The sequence below is a fragment of the Nyctibius grandis genome, chromosome 3, assembly GCF_013368605.1.
Source record: "Nyctibius grandis isolate bNycGra1 chromosome 3, bNycGra1.pri, whole genome shotgun sequence".
NCBI classification, from domain to species: Eukaryota; Metazoa; Chordata; class Aves; order Nyctibiiformes; family Nyctibiidae; genus Nyctibius; species Nyctibius grandis.
The window spans coordinates 5,877,474-5,894,917 of NC_090660.1; the positions used below are offsets into that span (position 1 = coordinate 5,877,474).

The window sequence follows — 17,444 nt, forward strand, 5'->3', positions numbered from 1 at the left end:
GGGGCCGGTGCTGTTCAATATCTTTATACATGATCTAGACGTAGGGATTGAGTGCACCCTCAGTAAATTTGCAGATGACACCAAGCTGGGTGGGGGTGTTGATCTGCTGGAGGGTAGGAAGGAACTACAGAGGGATCTGGACAGATTAGATAGATGGGCCGAGACCAACGGCATGAGGTTCAACAAGAACAAGTGCCGGGTCTTACACTTCGGCCACAACAACCCCATGCAGCGCTACAGGCTGGGGGAAGAGTGGGTAGAGAGCGGTCTGGCGGAAAGAGACCTGGGGGTGCTGATCGACAGACGGCTAAACATGAGCCAGCAGTGTGCCCAGGTGGCCAAGAAGGCCAATGGCATCCTGGCCTCTATTAGGAATAGTGTAGCCAGCCGGTCTGGGGAAGTGATCGTCCCTCTGTACTCGGCACTGGTGAGGCCGCACCTTGAATCCTGTGTCCAGTTCTGGGCCCCGCACTTCAAGAAAGATGTTGAGGTGTTGGAGCGAGTCCAGAGGAGGGCGACCAAGCTGGTGAAGGGTCTGGAGGGTCTGACCTCCGAGGAACAGCTGAGGGAGCTGGAGTTGTTTAGCCTGGAGAAGAGGAGGCCCAGAGGTGACCTTATTGCAGTCTACAACTACCTGAAGGGAGGTTGTAGTGAAGTGGGAGTCGGCCTCTTCTCCCGGGCAACTAGTGATAGGACAAGAGGACACAGCCTCAAGCTTCGCCAGGGGAGGTTCAGGTTGGACATTAGGAAGAATTTCTTCTCAGAAAGGGTCATTAGACATTGGAATGGGCTGCCCAGGGAGGTGGTGGAGTCACCATCTCTGGAGGTGTTAAGAAAAGACTGGACATGGCACTTAGTGCCATGGTCTAGTTGACAGGGTGGTGTCAGGGCAACGGTTGGACTCCATGATCCCTGCGGTCTCTTCCAACCTGGTTGATTCTGTGATTCTGTGAAATCTAACCTGGCTACCTATCTAGATCCATAATTATTTCTGTATTTTCTGCCAGCTTTCCATTGTTCTAAAAGAGCAATGTTCAAGGGTGCAGCAAGAAGGTGCAAGGGGCAGGGCAACCATGACTGCAGGTTTTTCTGGTTTTACTCACTTGACAACTGCAAAAGCAGTATCTATGATGGATTTTTCTAACTGCCTGCTTAAAAGACCCACGTAGGTTAGAAGCACTGTGTCAGATAGGCGACAAGGAAACAGTATTTACGCACTATCACTTGTGCTATATACCATAATTCACAAGAAGGAAAAACAAACCTGATGTCTTAAAGAGTATTTCTCAAACCTAGTGAGGGAGGGAAAAGGAATGCGTGGCCACAAGTCTACACAGGAACTGGACATAGGAGATGGCTGTGGGATGCAGAGTAGCATGGAAGGCAGGAGGCAGTGGAAAAAGTTCCAGCTGAGCATCTGAGTAGAAAAGCTGAGAAAGACCAGTTACTGACAGTTGAGCTACCACTGCCTGCCACTATGGCCATGTCCCATCCTTCCAAGCACTGGTGATTTGGCTCGTGACTGCTGCCAGCCACACGACTCCCTCTGCTTCTGGTCATGGGCAGAGGAAAGACTGAGGGGGTAAGCAGCACAATCTCTCTCAGCCATATCCTGCTCTACCTTCAGTAATTCCTCCAAGGGTTAACGTAGGTTAACACCTTCGCAGTCTGAGGATAAAGGAGAAGACTGCCAAATTGTAAAGATGCAGTAGGAGCAATAACGAAGAAAGGGACAGGCATATTTCTATGACGAGCAAGAATTGTTTCTTAAAGGACAAATCAACCAAAGCAGCAACTGCTGTAGGCTGCCTGTATCACTGATGTAACTGTTCAGATCCTGTCCTGTGACAAAGAAAAAAATCCCAGGAAACTTCACAGCAGCAGGAAAAATTTTATTAAGAAATGTATGTTCATCCACAACCATGCTTATAAGTATACAATGTATTTTCATATAACTGCTCCTCTTAGTCAAATATCCAGTGTCTCCATAAAACAGATTGCTTTGCCAGAAGCTACCTGAGAAAAATCAAACTACAAATACTTATTTTTTTCAAACATCCTTCTGCATTTCTAAAGACTGGAAGTTACTTTTTCCCCCTCTAATTTCAAACACCTCTATGCTTTACACAGCAGTAAATTCATTTAAACTACAGAGCAATCATGTTGTTCCTAGATAACAACAGAAGTGAAAAATGGAAAAATCTTCTACAGCTAAATGCATGAAATTTAAAGAATCCTTTTAACCTCTTCCTCCAAAACAGAAAAGCTATTTCAGAAGTTTTTAGAATTGATTAGAGCTTGTCGTTATTTGTCCCTATTTAGCTTTAGATGTGCCTCTAATGCAAGTGCACCCCTAATCAGTATTACTTGGGAAGTCTCTAAATACAAGTCCTGGTCTAAAAAAGTACATATACACACACATACACACAAAATAATCCTATTACAAAGCAAAGTTTCAATAGTTAACTTTGCTTTTGTGTCCTTCCGTATCAGGATCTTTAAAAACCTATTACAACACTCCCATCACAGCGCATGTTTATCCATTGGACAACAAAATAGACAGAAGGAAAAAGTACTTCTACTGTATGCAGGCAAGCTTATTACTGAGTGCATCACTGAGATAAATAATATTTACTGCAATAAGACCAAATAAATCAAGTTGCCCCCAGGCTTTTACAAATGATGCAGAGAGATATTCTGGAAAAACACAAGGCAGCATTTTTGATCAACTACTATAATTAAAAAAAAAAAAAAAGCTGGCATCTTCTGCCATGCAGAACTAAGGGAAAAGCCCTTACATCTGTTAAGATAAAGGTCTAAAAGCAGACTACATAGTTATTACCAAGGCAGCTCCCTTTCATCAGTAGCTTATCAAAAATCGCTTAAATCACATATACTAAAACTACAGGTTCCACCAGACACTTACATAAAGCAAATATTCTGAATGCTATCTGCCTTCTCTCTCTCCTAGCTCACACTTTCTTACCAGAGCTGTATACAGATGAAGAAACTAAGAAGATCTCCATAATGAAGCCCTCATGAAAAAAGGTACCCTTCCTTACTCCCCTTTGCTTACCTTACAAACCGCTACGCATATCCTAATGTAAGATCTTTTTCAACCCATGACAAGATGAGTGAGTCTCTGTATTTAATAAACAGTTACCAGAAATACCTAAATACACAGCAGGACCTGAGGAAACATCATCTACATTCACCAGAACCCTATTTTTAATTAGTAGGGTACGTCATTGATCACAACAACGGGACCATTTTATCGCTATCACTGGGTATTGTTATTGACATTGTAGCCCAGTCATTTTCTCTCCCTGTTCCTAGCAATCCGAATGCCTGCCCAAGCAACACAAATCACTGTATTTAGATACTACATACACAAACCAGGAAGGCATGCAAATATAGGGCAAAAATAACAGCTTAAACATCAACAACCTTAGAAATATATTTACAAAGTTTATTCTACTGCACACAGTCACATGTGCTCATTGCAAAAGATACCATCTGCAATAGCAATTTGAAGTTCTCAAACACTTTTATGCCTAATGATTAAAATGCTTCAGATCAGGATAATTACTTAAGAATAATCATGCTAAAGATTATAACTGTCTATAAACCTATCTTGGTGTGAAAGAGTATTACTAGTGCAGCAAAAAAACATAAGGACAACTTTTTCCAAATACACAGTTCTAAGTAATGTCAAGTCAAAGAACTGCAACTAATTACTAAAATCACTTAAAGTTCCTACGTCATCGAAGTTTATGCCTGCAGACAAAGTATTACAAACTACTTCTCAGGTATGACACCAATGAAAGTGTCATTGTATGTAAAAATATTCTACAGTTGCTAGAGCAGCTCTATATGCATGTAATATGGTTACTTGCATCATTAAATCTAAGATTGCTCTGAAAAGCAAAAGCTACAGAAACTAAAACAACAATGACAACACATACTGCATAAAATCTCTGAAAACATTAACATATGGCAAGGCTGTTTCTCAAAAGTTATATATCAAACTAATTTGACCTTTGTCCCAGGCAAAAATCTCAGAATCTACACCTATCCTAAACCAAGTGCCAGTCCCAACAAGCAGTATTAATCTACCAATAAAGTCTTCAGCAAAGCAACACGCAATCCAGGAATGTGAACAACAGGCATAGAACATACACTGAGAAGAAAGTTAAAAAGAAAATTCACTGCTAACTTAACTTTCTAAAAACTAGTGGTGCTGCATAACTTGAGATGTCTTGAAAACACAGACCCAACCACTGTTATACAAATACAACATCCCAAGTACAAAGGTGCCATGCAAACAACCCTGTTAGAAGAATCAGAATTAAGAGATGGCATCTCAGATTCAGCCTAAAAATTGCTCACTAACATAGTCCCAAACAACAATGGCGAATCTCTGTCCAAAACCACTATTCAGGAAAGACATGACAAAGGACAGTATGTCTTGCAAGACAGTGACATCAATTTTTTTTTTTTTTTTTTTTTAAGGAAAAGAAAGGCAGTTTTTTGCTTTGCAAAAGAGACAAACACTTTGAATTTCAGGTGAAGTCAGTAAAAAACAGAGAGGTAACAGTTCTCCTGTAAAAAGAATATACACAATTGATCTACTTTGTAAGAAAAGCATAACAGTACAGACAATTCTCCCAACAACAACTGCACAGAGATTTCTTTGCACTGCATTTGATCCTTTCCTCAAGCTAAAACAAAAGACAGAGGTGTATCTGAATGAACATTTGAATATATCAGCATAACATAGAGCTGTGTATTTTAATGCGTTCTCATTTCCAATACACTTCAACATCTACATACTAGCAGCTGTAACATAAAACACTTATCAGGAATACTACTGGTTGTTCAGAGCTCATGACACTTCTAGCAAGTATCAACTGAACCTGTAACATTTGTAATTTTTGGTATCACAGTAACAACTATCTCACTTTGAGTTGCTACCTCCAGCAAAGAAAATTTGTGTCCTACAGAGAAGTGGGTTAGACTAATCTGTAATGGTGCGTCCACTTAATTGCCAGTTCTGTACAAGTCACAGGAAAAAACAAAACACAAGACAGGGGCTCCGATTTAAACAAAGCATCACAGGAACCAGGATAATGTTACGAGCTTTCTCCATGAGCAAGTGTAAGTGTGCCAGTACACAGGCAGACAATTAACAAGCAGTACCCACTCCTGCACACTCCACAGTTGCTTAACTTTTAGGAGTTTCTGTGACCATACCCTTGAGCAGCAGGATGAATAGCATTAACAATGCTATTTCTACAAAAAAAGTAACATAAACCTTTACAGTTTATGTTCCTGGACTAAACAATTTGTTGCTTCTGGTCAAACAACAGATGTTTGGACAAGTTACTGCCACTCTGCAACAGCAGTTTTAAAACATAAATGTTCAAAAGTAAATTCAGTTCCATCTTCAGAATGCTTTATCACAGAAGCTTTAATATCAATACTGTCAATCCTTCAGATTCATCCATCATTTTCAAATTCATTTTCAGGATGAAATATGCAGAGCCATTCCATTAACAGGTGTGTGGGGGAGAAGAAGAGATTAAAATGAAACCTGTAAAACTCTGCCCAAATATTGTAAGCACTTAGGTTCTAAACATTCAGAAGTACCCAGGGAAAGAGATTCATAGGAACTAGCAACATTGTAGAAAAACTGCAAGAAATACCAAGTATCACTGCACACAACCTATGCAACAGGTAAACTCTACTGATAACATATCAATGTTTGGTTTCTTGAACAATTACGGACATTTTGCAAGGCTTTCCATAACCACAGTTATAGCAAAACAAGTTATGAGCTTTCTGTAAACACTGTTTTACAAGAGATGTTAGGTCCTATTAGCTATGGTTGTTACATGGTCTCAATAAATAACATTGAGTTATTTGGGGAAGTTTTTATTCTTAATTATTACACTTAAAATATCAAAAACGTAGCATACAATTTGCCACTGGAATACGAAGAATAACATCTGAACTATGAAAATCACACTGTAGTTCAGAACTAGAACTCACGTTTCTAACATACGACTGAGCAGGCACGAGGTATCAAAGTATTTTAACAAAGCTTACTTCAGACAGCATCAGAAATAAGTAATCACAGAATTACTGCATCTAGTATTATCTGTTGACATTTTTATGTCCCTTTTTTTTGGTAGTTCACTGTGAAACCTAGCCAAACACCTTGAGAAATCTTAGCCAGAAGGACTACAAAAATTGCTAGGAACAGCTTTCACTTAAATGAAAAGCATTAGAACAGTAATACTACATTAAATAATCTTACTTTCTATGTAATATGAAAATTTGTTTGACATTTGTAAGTATCAGGGAAGCATGTGAATCCTCAGCAAACCAAGTTCTGCAGACTTCCATTCCGTTTTGCCTGGAATAGGTTTTTTTTCCTATTATACATACTTCGCATGAAATAAGCTGCAGTCCACCAGTTGTTAAGCAGCAAGTATCCTGCGTTTACCTGGACAAAGTACATATTATCCTATTATTTTGTTCTTTTTTCCTTCTCATGTAATTTTCTTTTTCGCTAGTGACATAAAAGAATGAGAATACAAAAACAACAGCATAGCCAGTTGCCTTAAAACAGAGTTTCTCTATCAGTGAGTAAACCACAGAGACAAGCAACAGCCGTTGACCTCTTCCACAACTTGCCCTACTGCAACCACCGAATATATCTAGTGTGGTCATTCCTAAGTACACTACTGTGACCCATACTATGAGTAATCATGCAAGAGGATTCCTTCCAATGAGTTAGTGTTTTTCATGACATCATCTTTGTGAATACCTGGACTGCAGCTGAATTTACGTAACATTGGACACAGCTTGTAAGACCTGATGTTTTGGTACCAGCTCAGGAGTCCCAACACCTCACACCTCAGCCCTATTAGGCCAAATACAAGCATATGGTGACAGCAGCAAGTGCAGGACACCCGAACAAACCAGGTACTTTGTGATGGATAAGTAAGGGTTGCCTAGTGTTTAATTTCTTATCAGCTTCAAAATTCCACCAGGCTTCTTGTTTTCCTTCCATCAACCTCACATGACAACACAGGCACAGCACAGTTAACTTCCTTCCTGTGTTTAGCAGTTGATTACTCTGGGGCTGATGATGACAAATACAAGTCTAACATACCAGAACAAGCACGTTAAGTCTCACTGCACATTTAAGGTGATCTTGGGTGTTCTCTGGTCCTCTTTTCCCTTCACAAGTAAACAAAAAGCAGCAGTTTTTCCTGTAGATAACAGATCCTTCATGCTGAAGGACAAAGTGTGAATCAATCACCTCTCTTTCCCCACGCATTCTACAACTATTCAAGTTGAATATATTAAACAATACCACTTTTTTTTAATAATTTGAAGATGAACAACCTTTACTTCAGGATAGATTTCCCTAGTTTCTAACAGTAGCACACAAACAGTCCTCTGGCCATCTGAGGTAGGGGAAGATGGCAGAAGATACAAAACCTGAATTTCTACTGCAAAAGTAATACGTTGCCCTTAAACACCAGAAATAAAAGCAGAACAGGATGCATGTGTCCATTGAACCATAGGTAACATTTAATATGTATTTTAATTATTTTTTTTAAACAGGCCTTAACATATACAAAGTGAATATATAAAATACATTAATCTTGTCATGTTTATATATGAAGTACATCCGGGGACATTTCATGGTTCTTAACTGGCTACAATTTTATACAGAAGTGTACAATCTCAGGTGTATATCATCAACATTTTTTACGTGTATGGGAAGAACATATTCCAGCTTTAAAATACAGGCTATCAGTCTGTCAAAATAATCTCAAAAGCACAAAGCATATTAAGGACAAACACTGAATGAGAAAGTCTTTGTCCTCACTGCAAAGCAACACTGGCAAAGACTCCTGTAGACTGCTTAGCTCAAGCAAAAGAAGTCATCCTACAAATTAGGTTTGAGGCCACTAAAGGTTAACAACTGATAAGTTGTATTAACTGATGTTGCACAGTAGCAGGGCAATCAATTTCAGTTAAAAACACTACCACACTGAAGTTAAGGATCTGTGTAAAGACTTCCAAAAGACTGTAAATTCTTCACTGAAGAAATAAATCACAGCAAGTCAAAGACTCTTGAAGGCCAAGAAACCACAGTGCTGGATTAACCCTTAGATACCAACTCTACTGTATTTTAATCAGTGTTTGTTTCTAGACATCTTCGAAGTGTGAATTATACCCTTTTAGGCAAAATCCGCATGTGTACGTGCATGTGATAACTTTCTGCATATCAGAGACCTCAGTGATTTCACTTCAATACTCTTACAAGTATCTGCAACATCAGGACCTTTGCTGCAGTTTCCACAGGAATGCAAGGCTTCTTCAAAGTCTGTGCTGAAGATAAAGATTAGAAAAGCAGGATGAATCATTCATAAAGACATGGGAGCTGTAGTTCAATTACAAACTTAGAGTCATAAGACTTAGGAGCTGTAGCTCAACTATCTGCACTGCCATAGTTCCTCTCTGACGTTACACAAGACACCTGTGGTAGAATCTACACAAGCTTTGCCATGCTTTTGTTACAGGTCCATAGCACACCTTCCAAAGCAGACAACAGGTGCTCTCACAAATCCAGGGCATGGTATTCTTGAAGGAGAATGACCAACCTACTCAACTCACCTTAAGAAAAATATAAAGAATTAAAGTGAGTGAAGAGGTTGGAATAGGTACTCGAATTCTCAGAGCTCAAAAGAGATTTATTTAATCAAGTGATAAAAATAAACATAACAAATATGCCTGTCAACTTTTAAAGGTTTTATAAACATACAAGTAGTTGAACAAAAGTAATGAAAATCCTAGATAATCATTTGTGTGGAGGATCAGTAAGTTAAATACGTATCACCTGCACTGGAGAAACACATAGATTATGAAAGACCAGAACTCTGAAAAATGTAATCTAAACTAGAAGGAATTTAATCCACAATCTATAGAAGATGATGTTGATCAAACAAGTCAGAGGGGAAGAAGCAGATCCATAATGAATCAGTAGTTCCTTGCTAGATCTTACAGCTTGTCAAATCTGTTTATAAAGCCAGGTTTAAACCGTTTGTATAAATAGCTGTAACTACTGCCTGCAAACATACCTTCAATTAACCTGTGCATCTACCTGATTTATGAACTCAGCCCATCATATCTACAGCATTTTTCAAATCACCAAAACACTCCTGGCTAACCTACAATAGAATGACCTGATACCTTTCGTGATCTGGACTAAGTTTTTGCCTACATAATCCTCCCCTTTCCCTTTTCCTTCCAAAGCACAACACCTACTGAGAAGCTTACAGATTCCAACAAGAGCTTCCCCTGCTTCAGTTCTCTGAGGAATAGGGATGATGATGGTAGCACTGCCTTACCTCAGCACAGAGGACAAACCTGCTACAAATTGTCAGACATTCAAGTATTAGCGAGAACTGTCCTACAAGTTTGTGAACGTTCATAAAAAATTATTTTAATCTAGTTTAAGAATCAAGACAACATAATTTAAGCCTAACCTATGCTGCACAGTTTTAAACTACCTTTTCTGTTAGCTACTCCATTCCGACAAAAAAGTAAATACATTTTATTCATGATGAAACAGATTTATCACTTTATTGGAATTAGAACAACAGCACCAACTATTCTGTTTTTAGAAAGCCCATTTATTTCGGATCCTACAACTGCTCCCTCCAGTCCTTCTGTCCAAAACCAGCATGCTCCAAAAACCAAGAGAAGAGAAAAAACCCCTCAAACAACTAACTATAATCACATCCTCCGCTGTAAGAGTGCTGTCCAATGGACATACCAAAATTATGGAGTGAAGTTTTTCCTTGCTCACAACAACAGTATACCTAGAAATTACTCAGAAATTACTCAGAATAATGGGAAGCAAAGAAACATTCAATCTTCGCCTGAAAAATTAATTTGATAGCAGACCTTTAAACTGGCTTCAAATTGCTTAACCCCCAATATAGGACATTTCAAAAAATCTGGAGTTAATTCTTGCATTCAAGAACGTTTTCTCTGCTAATACACAGTAACTCCCTCACAGCATATTTACTGACGACGCCCAGATAAGCCACCCAACGCGGGTATTCCGCTCGTAAGTCAACTACCGGCAAGGGACCCGAGTTGCGCGGAGTTGTCCCGCGGGGCCGGGGGAGCGAAGGCCGCACCCGTGGGCGCGGGGCCGGCGCCGGGAGCGGCAGGGCCGAGGGCGCCCTGCGCATCCTCCCGCGGGGCCCTGCAGCACCACCCGCCGCCACCACAGCCCGGCCCGGCCCCGTGCCCCGCCGCCGGGCGAAGGGACCAGCCAGACGCGCTCCCCCACGGGGGCCCAGCGGGGCGGCCAGGACCGCGGAGGCCTGGAAGAAGCAGCGGCTGCCGACACTCCTCTTCTCGGCCTACAGGGCGGCCGTCACCCCTTCCCGCCCTGCCCGCGGACCGGGCAGGCGGTCCCGGAGTCCCACAGGGCAACGGGGCTGGGCGAGGGGCACACACCGCCCCGCCCGCCGTTACAGATGGTGCCGGGGCGGGGGGGGGAAGCCGCCGCCCCGCGCCGCCCCTGCCCGTACCTGTTGTGCCTCTGCGCCGCGGCGGCGGCGGTGTAATAGGCCGCTCTCCGCTGGGTGCTGCGCGGCACCGGGTGCAGCGGGATCTGGTCCGCCATGTTGGGGGCGCCCCCCTCCGCCTCGCCGCTTCCTCTCCTCCCTCCCCCCGCGCAGCACCGCTTCGCCTCGCCCCCGCCGCCCGCGAGGCGCGGCCGGGACCCCTGACGTCACGGCACACCGCCGGCTGACGCCGCGAGGAACGGAGCGCCGGCGGGGCGGGGCCTCGGGGTAAACAAGGGGGCGGAGCCCCGCGGAGGGGGCGGGGCGGGGCGGTCAGGGCGGGGGCTGTGCCCGGTGCGTGCTGGTCTGGGGTGCGGCGGGGTGGGCTCCCCCCAGCCTTCGTTAGGGTTGGTGACGTTAAATTAAGCTTCTGAAGTACCACAGGGGCGAGCCATGAAGAGGGAGAGCGAGAGGCTGCGCGGGTGGGATCCGCAGGCCTGGCGGCACGGGGGGCACCGGCATTTCACGGGAACCCGAGAGTTCAGGCGTCGGAAGAGGAACTTCCGTCGGAAGAATTTCTTTTCAGAAAGGGTTATTAGACATTGGAATGGGCTGCCCAGGGAGGTGGTGGAGTCACCATCTCTGGATGTGTTTAAGAAAAGACTGGACATGGCACTTTAGTGCCATGGTCTAGTTGACAGGGTGGTGTCAGGGCAACGGTTGGACTCGATGATCCCTGAGGTCTCTTCCAACCTGATTGATTCTGTGTGATTCTGTGTGTGAATTGCGGGAGACAACCCCAAAAGCGGTTGTCCTCAGCCTGCAGATGCCTGCTTGTTTTAAAGTTGATCTAGGTAGGCTACCCTTCCATCTCTTGGATGGCAAGGACTAGCCTTCACCTATGTTGGATGCCAGCGAGTACTCGTGTGATCGCCAAGAGCAAATAAAAGCACTGTGAATTGACAATGATTGTTTCCTGCCACTAAACAGCAACAGTTTTTGTGAGCCAAAGGTATTGCCACATGGAAATGGACATTCTGTAAGTCAGGGATAATGAACCACTCTATGGGACCTCGCAGGGGAAAGATCAATACACAAGAACAAGAACTGGTTTGGAAGATAGATGTGTTCATAGACCTACTGTGGGATGTTATCCCTCAATATTCCTCTGAAATCAGATGCTGTGGGAAGCAAAAGGCCTAACACCATCACAAATATAGAAGACTTTCCACAAAAGGAGAAAAAAGGAACATATATTTCTTTCTCAATGTCTATTCAAGGTAGAAGAAACAGCCAATAAAAAATTTAAAAGGATCTACCAGGAAAAATTTTCGTTCAAAGAAATTTCCACCAAAAGAAGACAGCAAAATATGTCCAAAGTGCAGAACACGAGATTAAATGAAAGGTACACGGCAAAATCTCTTCTTAATAATTTTTGCTTCTCTTCAATAACATAAGTTGCTGGGGTCACCTTTCCAACAGAAGATTTCAGATGTCTTAGGAACACTACAGTAGGAAGCGAGGTTTCACTGCCTAGTTGTATGCCAGTCATTTTGCAAAATGGCTTAAATTTACTAATTTCAAAATACAGTGGAATAAAAAAGGATTTCACAAATGAATGGGCTTACACAAGATGACAGCGAGACTAAGATCATTGGCAATGAGTTGCTGATGGTGCAAATTACACAAGCCAAAGGTGCTGGTAGGATGCCACCTTCAGTCTTCTAGAATGTGGGCTTTTCTCCTTTCATTGTTCACAGAATCACAGAATCACAGAATGTTAGGGATTGGAAGGGACCTCGAAAGATCATCTAGTCCAATCCCCCTGCCGGGGCAGGATTGCCTAGACCATATCACACAGGAACGCGTCCAGGCGGGTTTTGAATGTCTCCAGAGAAGGAGACTCCACAACCTCTCTGGGCAGCCTGTTCCAGTGTTCAGTCACCCTTACAGTAAAGAAGTTTTTCCTCAAATTTAAGTGGAACCTCCTGTGCTCCAGCTTGCACCCATTGCCCCTTGTCCTGTCAAGGGATGTCACTGAGAAGAGCCTGGCTCCATCCTCTTGACACTTGCCCTTTACATATTTATAAACATTAATGAGGTCACCCCTCAGTCTCCTCTTCTCTAAGCTAAAGAGACCCAGCTCCCTCAGCCTCTCCTCATAAGGGAGATGTTCCACCCCCTTAATCATCTTCGTGGCTCTGCGCTGGACTCTCTCTAGCAGTTCCCTGTCCTTCTTGAACTGAGGGGCCCAGAACTGGACACAATACTCCAGATGCGGCCTCACCAGGGCAGAGTAGAGGGGGAGGAGAACCTCTCTCGACCTGCTGACCACACCCCTTCTAATCCACCCCAGGATGCCATTGGCCTTCTTGGCCACAAGGGCACACTGCTGGCTCATGGTCATCCTGCTATCCACTAGGACCCCCAGGTCCCTTTCCCCTACGCTGCTCTCCAACAGCTCTGTCCCCAACTTGTACTCATACATGGGGTTGTTCTTGCCCAGATGCAGGACTCTACACTTGCCCTTGTTATATTTCATTAAATTTCTCCCCGCCCAACTCTCCAGCCTGTCCAGGTCTCTCTGAATGGCTGCGCAGCCTTCCGGCATCTCAGCCACTCCTCCCAGTTTTGTGTCATCAGCGAACTTGCTGACAGCGCACTCTAATCCCTCATCCAAGTCATTAATGAATATATTGAATAGAACTGGTCCCAGAACCGACCCTTGCGGAACTCCGCTAGACACAGACCTCCAACTGGACTCTGTCCCGCTGACCACTACTCTCTGGCTTCTTTCCTTCAGCCAGTTCACAATCCACCTCACTACCCGATCATCCAGACCACACTTCCCCAGTTTAGCTGCGAGGATGCTGTGGGAGACCGTGTCAAACGCTTTACTGAAATCGAGATAGACCACATCCACAGTTTTACCATCATCTATCCACCGGGTAACATCCTCATAAAAGGCTATCAAGTTGGTTGAGCAAGACTTCCCGTTGGTGAAGCCATGCTGAGTGCCCCTAATGATCCCCCTATCCTTGATGTGCCTAGAGACAGCACCAAGAACAAGTTGCTCCATCACCTTTCCAGGGATGGAGGTGAGGCTGACCGGTCTATAGTTACCCGGGTCCTCCTTCTTGCCCTTTTTGAAGACTGGAGTGACATTCGCTTTCCTCCAGTCCTCAGGCACCTCTCCCGTTGCCCACGACTTAGCAAAGATGATGGAGAGTGGCCTAGCAATGACTTCCGCCAGCTCCCTCAGCACCCGCGGGTGCATCCCATCAGGGCCCATGGATTTATGGACGTCCAGGTTGCTTAATTGGTCCCTGACCCAGCCCTCATCAACCAAGACAGATTCCTCCTCTATCCTGACTTCTTCTGAGGCCGCAGGGGTCCAGGGCTCCTCAGGAGAGCCTCCAACAGTATAGACAGAGGCAAAGAAGGCATTCAGTAACTCCGCCTTCTTTTTATCCTCTGTCTCCAGGACCCCCACCTCATTCATCAGTGGGCCTACATTGCCTCTAGTGTTGGCTTAACCTGCAATGTATTTGAAGAAGCCCTTTCTGTTGTCCTTGACCTCTCTTGCAAGGTTTAATTCCAAGGAGGCCTTAGCTTTCCTAGTTGCCTCCCTACATCCTCTGAGAACAGACTTATATTCCTCCCAAGTGGCCAGCCCCTCCTTCCACGATCTGTACACCTTCTTCTTCCACTTGAGTTTGCCCAGCAGTTCCCTGTTCAACCATGCAGGTCTCCTGGTACCCTTCCTTGACTTCCTACCTGTTGGGATGCTCTGATCTTGAGCTCGGAAGAAGCAGTCCTTGAATGCTAACCAACTATCTTGGGCCCCCTTACCTTCTAGTACCCTGTCCCATGGGATTTCCCCTAGCAATTGCTTGAAAAGGCCAAAGTTGGCCCTCCTGAAGTTCAGGGTTGTGATTCTGCTAGCTATTCTGTTCCTGCCACATGAGATCCTGAACTCTACCATCTCATGGTCGCTATAACCAAGGCTGCCCTCAACCTTCACCTCTTCAACCAGACCCTCCTTGTTAGTGAGGATCAGATCCAGCAGCGCTCCTCTCCTAGTTGGCTCATCCACCATTTGCATCAGAAAGTTATCATCAATGCACTGGAGGAACCTCCTGGACTGGGGATGGCTGGCTGAGTAGGCCTCCCAACAAATATCAGGGTAGTTGAAATCCCCCACAACAACCAGGCCCTGTAATTGCGAGACTGCTCTCAGCTGCCTGTAGAAGGCCTCATCACCGTCCTCATCCTGATCCGGTGGCCTGTAATAGACACCCACAACAGTATCACCCCTGCCAGCCTGCCCCTTAATTCGCACCCACAAACTCTCAACTCGCTCCTGATCCGCCTCTGGACAGAACTCAATACATTCTAGCTGCTCACTCACATAAAGAGCAACTCCACCACCTCTCCTTAGCGGCCTGTCTTTCCTGAGCAGGACATAGCCATCCATGACCACATTCCAGTCATGCGAGGCGTCCCATCTTGTTCTGAAGATACTGTATGGCAGAAAGATGTTCATGGTACAGGCGAAACCTTTGGTCTGCTGGATTGTGACCTGAAGTGTGCAATATGATAATGGCAGCACTGGCAACCAAGAACAACAAATGGGTGAAAGAGTTGCACTCAGAATCATGGAACCATAGAACAGCCCACGCTGGAAGGACCTTAAAGATCATCTGGTCCAACCTTTCACGCGAAACAGAGCCTTGATGAGTTTATCTAGCACCCTGCCCAGTCACGTCTTGAAAACCTACAGTGATGCGGACTCCTCCACATCCCTGGGGAGGTTGTTCCAGTGATTGATTGTTCTCACTGTAAAAAATTCCTTTCTTATATAGAGATGAAACCTCTCCCCGTGCAACTTGTACCCATTGCCCCATGTCTTCTCCATGTGGCTCCTTGTGACAAGAGAGCCTCCATCTTCTTTGTCGCCACCTTTTAGGTACTGGAATACTGTGGTGAGGTCCCCCCAGCCTTCTCCCGTGAGAAAATACCTCCTTCAGTCTTTCCTCACAGGGCAGGTTCTTCAGCCCTTTGATCATCTTCATGGCCCTTCTTTGGACCCTATCCAGTCTGTCCATGTCTTTCTTGAATTGTGGAGACCAGAACTGGACACAGTACTCCAGGTGTGGCCTGACGAGTGATGACACTACGCCTGGAGTACTGTGTCTACTCACCAATGCTAAATGAAGTTGCTCTTACGACCCAGACATTTCAGACTGAAATGTTGCTGTACCTTAGAGTATACCTTCTACCTTAGGATGAGGGGAAATGGTCAGTACTGAGGCACCACAATACACAGTGTATGCTGAAGGATGCTCCTATCTGCTGGAGTGAAGGTCATGAAGCACTGGTAATGCTTCAGATAGCTTGCCAAGTGCAAATTTCTAAGCAGTATTTTGACTTTAAGCACGTTGTCTGGTTACTGAACTCACTGACAGACACAGAACACTCGAACCAGGAGAGCAGGAACAACAGTTACACAGGAGGCACCAGGCTCATATGGGAATAAAAGGGAAAAATCCCTCTGCTGGGTGTGTGGCAAGACTTTGCTGGGTATTTGAAGGGTTGCACTCAGAAGTGCCAAAGAGGGGGAAGAGATTTATTTAGCTTTGTAACTTTGATAATCATTATAAACTTGATGGTAGTACACGAACAGAAACATAGAATTGTAATTTAGGTTGGAAGGGATGTCCAGATGCCTTCTAGATCAAGCCGCTGTCCCAAGACATCAGATTTGATATCAGGTTGTTCTGGGCCATGTGCAGTGGAATATTGAACACCTCCAAGGACAGCACAGTGTTTCCACGACTTCTTTGGGCTACCTGTTGCAGTGTTTATCTTGTGATAAACAAACTGCTAATAAGTAGTGAGAATTTCCCATGTTCCAACTTCTTTCTCTTGCTTGTCATTTGATAACCATGCACCTCTGAGAAAAGTCTAGCTCCATCATCTCTGTATCATCCCATTATGTAGTTGTATTCAGCCACAAAGTTTCCTCTTAGCCTTTTCTACTCCAAGCTGATCAGGCTTAGCTCTCAGCCTCTCCTTATGCATCATGTTCTCCAGCCCCCTGACCATCTTGGTCAACCTTGCATAGACTCACTCCAGAATGACAGTGTCCTTTTGTAATGAGAAGACCAAAACTGGACATGATAGTCCAGATACGGTCTTACCAGTGCCAAACAGAGGGGAAGGATCACTTCCCTTTTTGTACCTGCTGGCTACACATTTACTAATACTGCCTGGGGTGTGGGTGGCTGACTCTGCTGCAAGGGCACGTTGCTGTCTTATGTGCAGTATAGTAGATTATGGTGTGGTACTGCCTGCCTCCTGCCTGCTCTGCAATGATGGCTGTACTTCATGTGTTTGAATAATAAAACACAACCCTGAAAAATTTCAGCATAACAATTATGCCAGTCCTAGGTGCTTTCATGGCCTTTGTCATTACAATTCTGCGCATCTCACAACTTTAAAATTTGAACTGTAATATTAAGGCCTATATATTCAGAATCCTCATGTGGCTAATGCATTTACTGCAGTTCACTGAGGCCAAGAGAATTAAAGTGATTTCTTCAAGTTTACTGTTTGATTTGAGCCTGTGGCAGAGCAGTTTTCTAACAGAACAGAAATCACTTAATTCACAAGTCAGCAGCGTAAGACCAATCTTCTTGTCTCTGCAGAACTTTAGTTCTGGTTATTTGGTTATATTTCTGGTTATTTACCAGATTATTTGGCCTGTAACTGTCTCTAATGGTAGTCAGTTATGTATACGTGTTTGTAAATTCCATATATATAGACAAATACATAATC

At 44.1% G+C, this 17,444-nt stretch overlaps 1 protein-coding gene across 4 annotated transcripts in view; it reads right to left on the reverse strand.

The window, feature by feature from the left end:
* ATP9B (ATPase phospholipid transporting 9B (putative)) overlaps positions 1-10,761 on the reverse strand; it is a 172,366-nt gene extending 161,605 nt beyond the window's left edge. For all 4 annotated transcript variants that reach the window (XR_011047779.1, XM_068395815.1, XM_068395816.1 and 1 more), the window contains exon 1: positions 10,629-10,761. Coding sequence is in view for 3 of the 4 variants with exons in the window: in XM_068395815.1 (XP_068251916.1) it covers positions 10,629-10,723 (95 nt within the window). In the remaining variant the exon portion in view is untranslated. The remainder of the gene's footprint in view (positions 1-10,628) is intronic.
* Between the last annotated feature and the right edge of the window lie 6,683 nt (positions 10,762-17,444).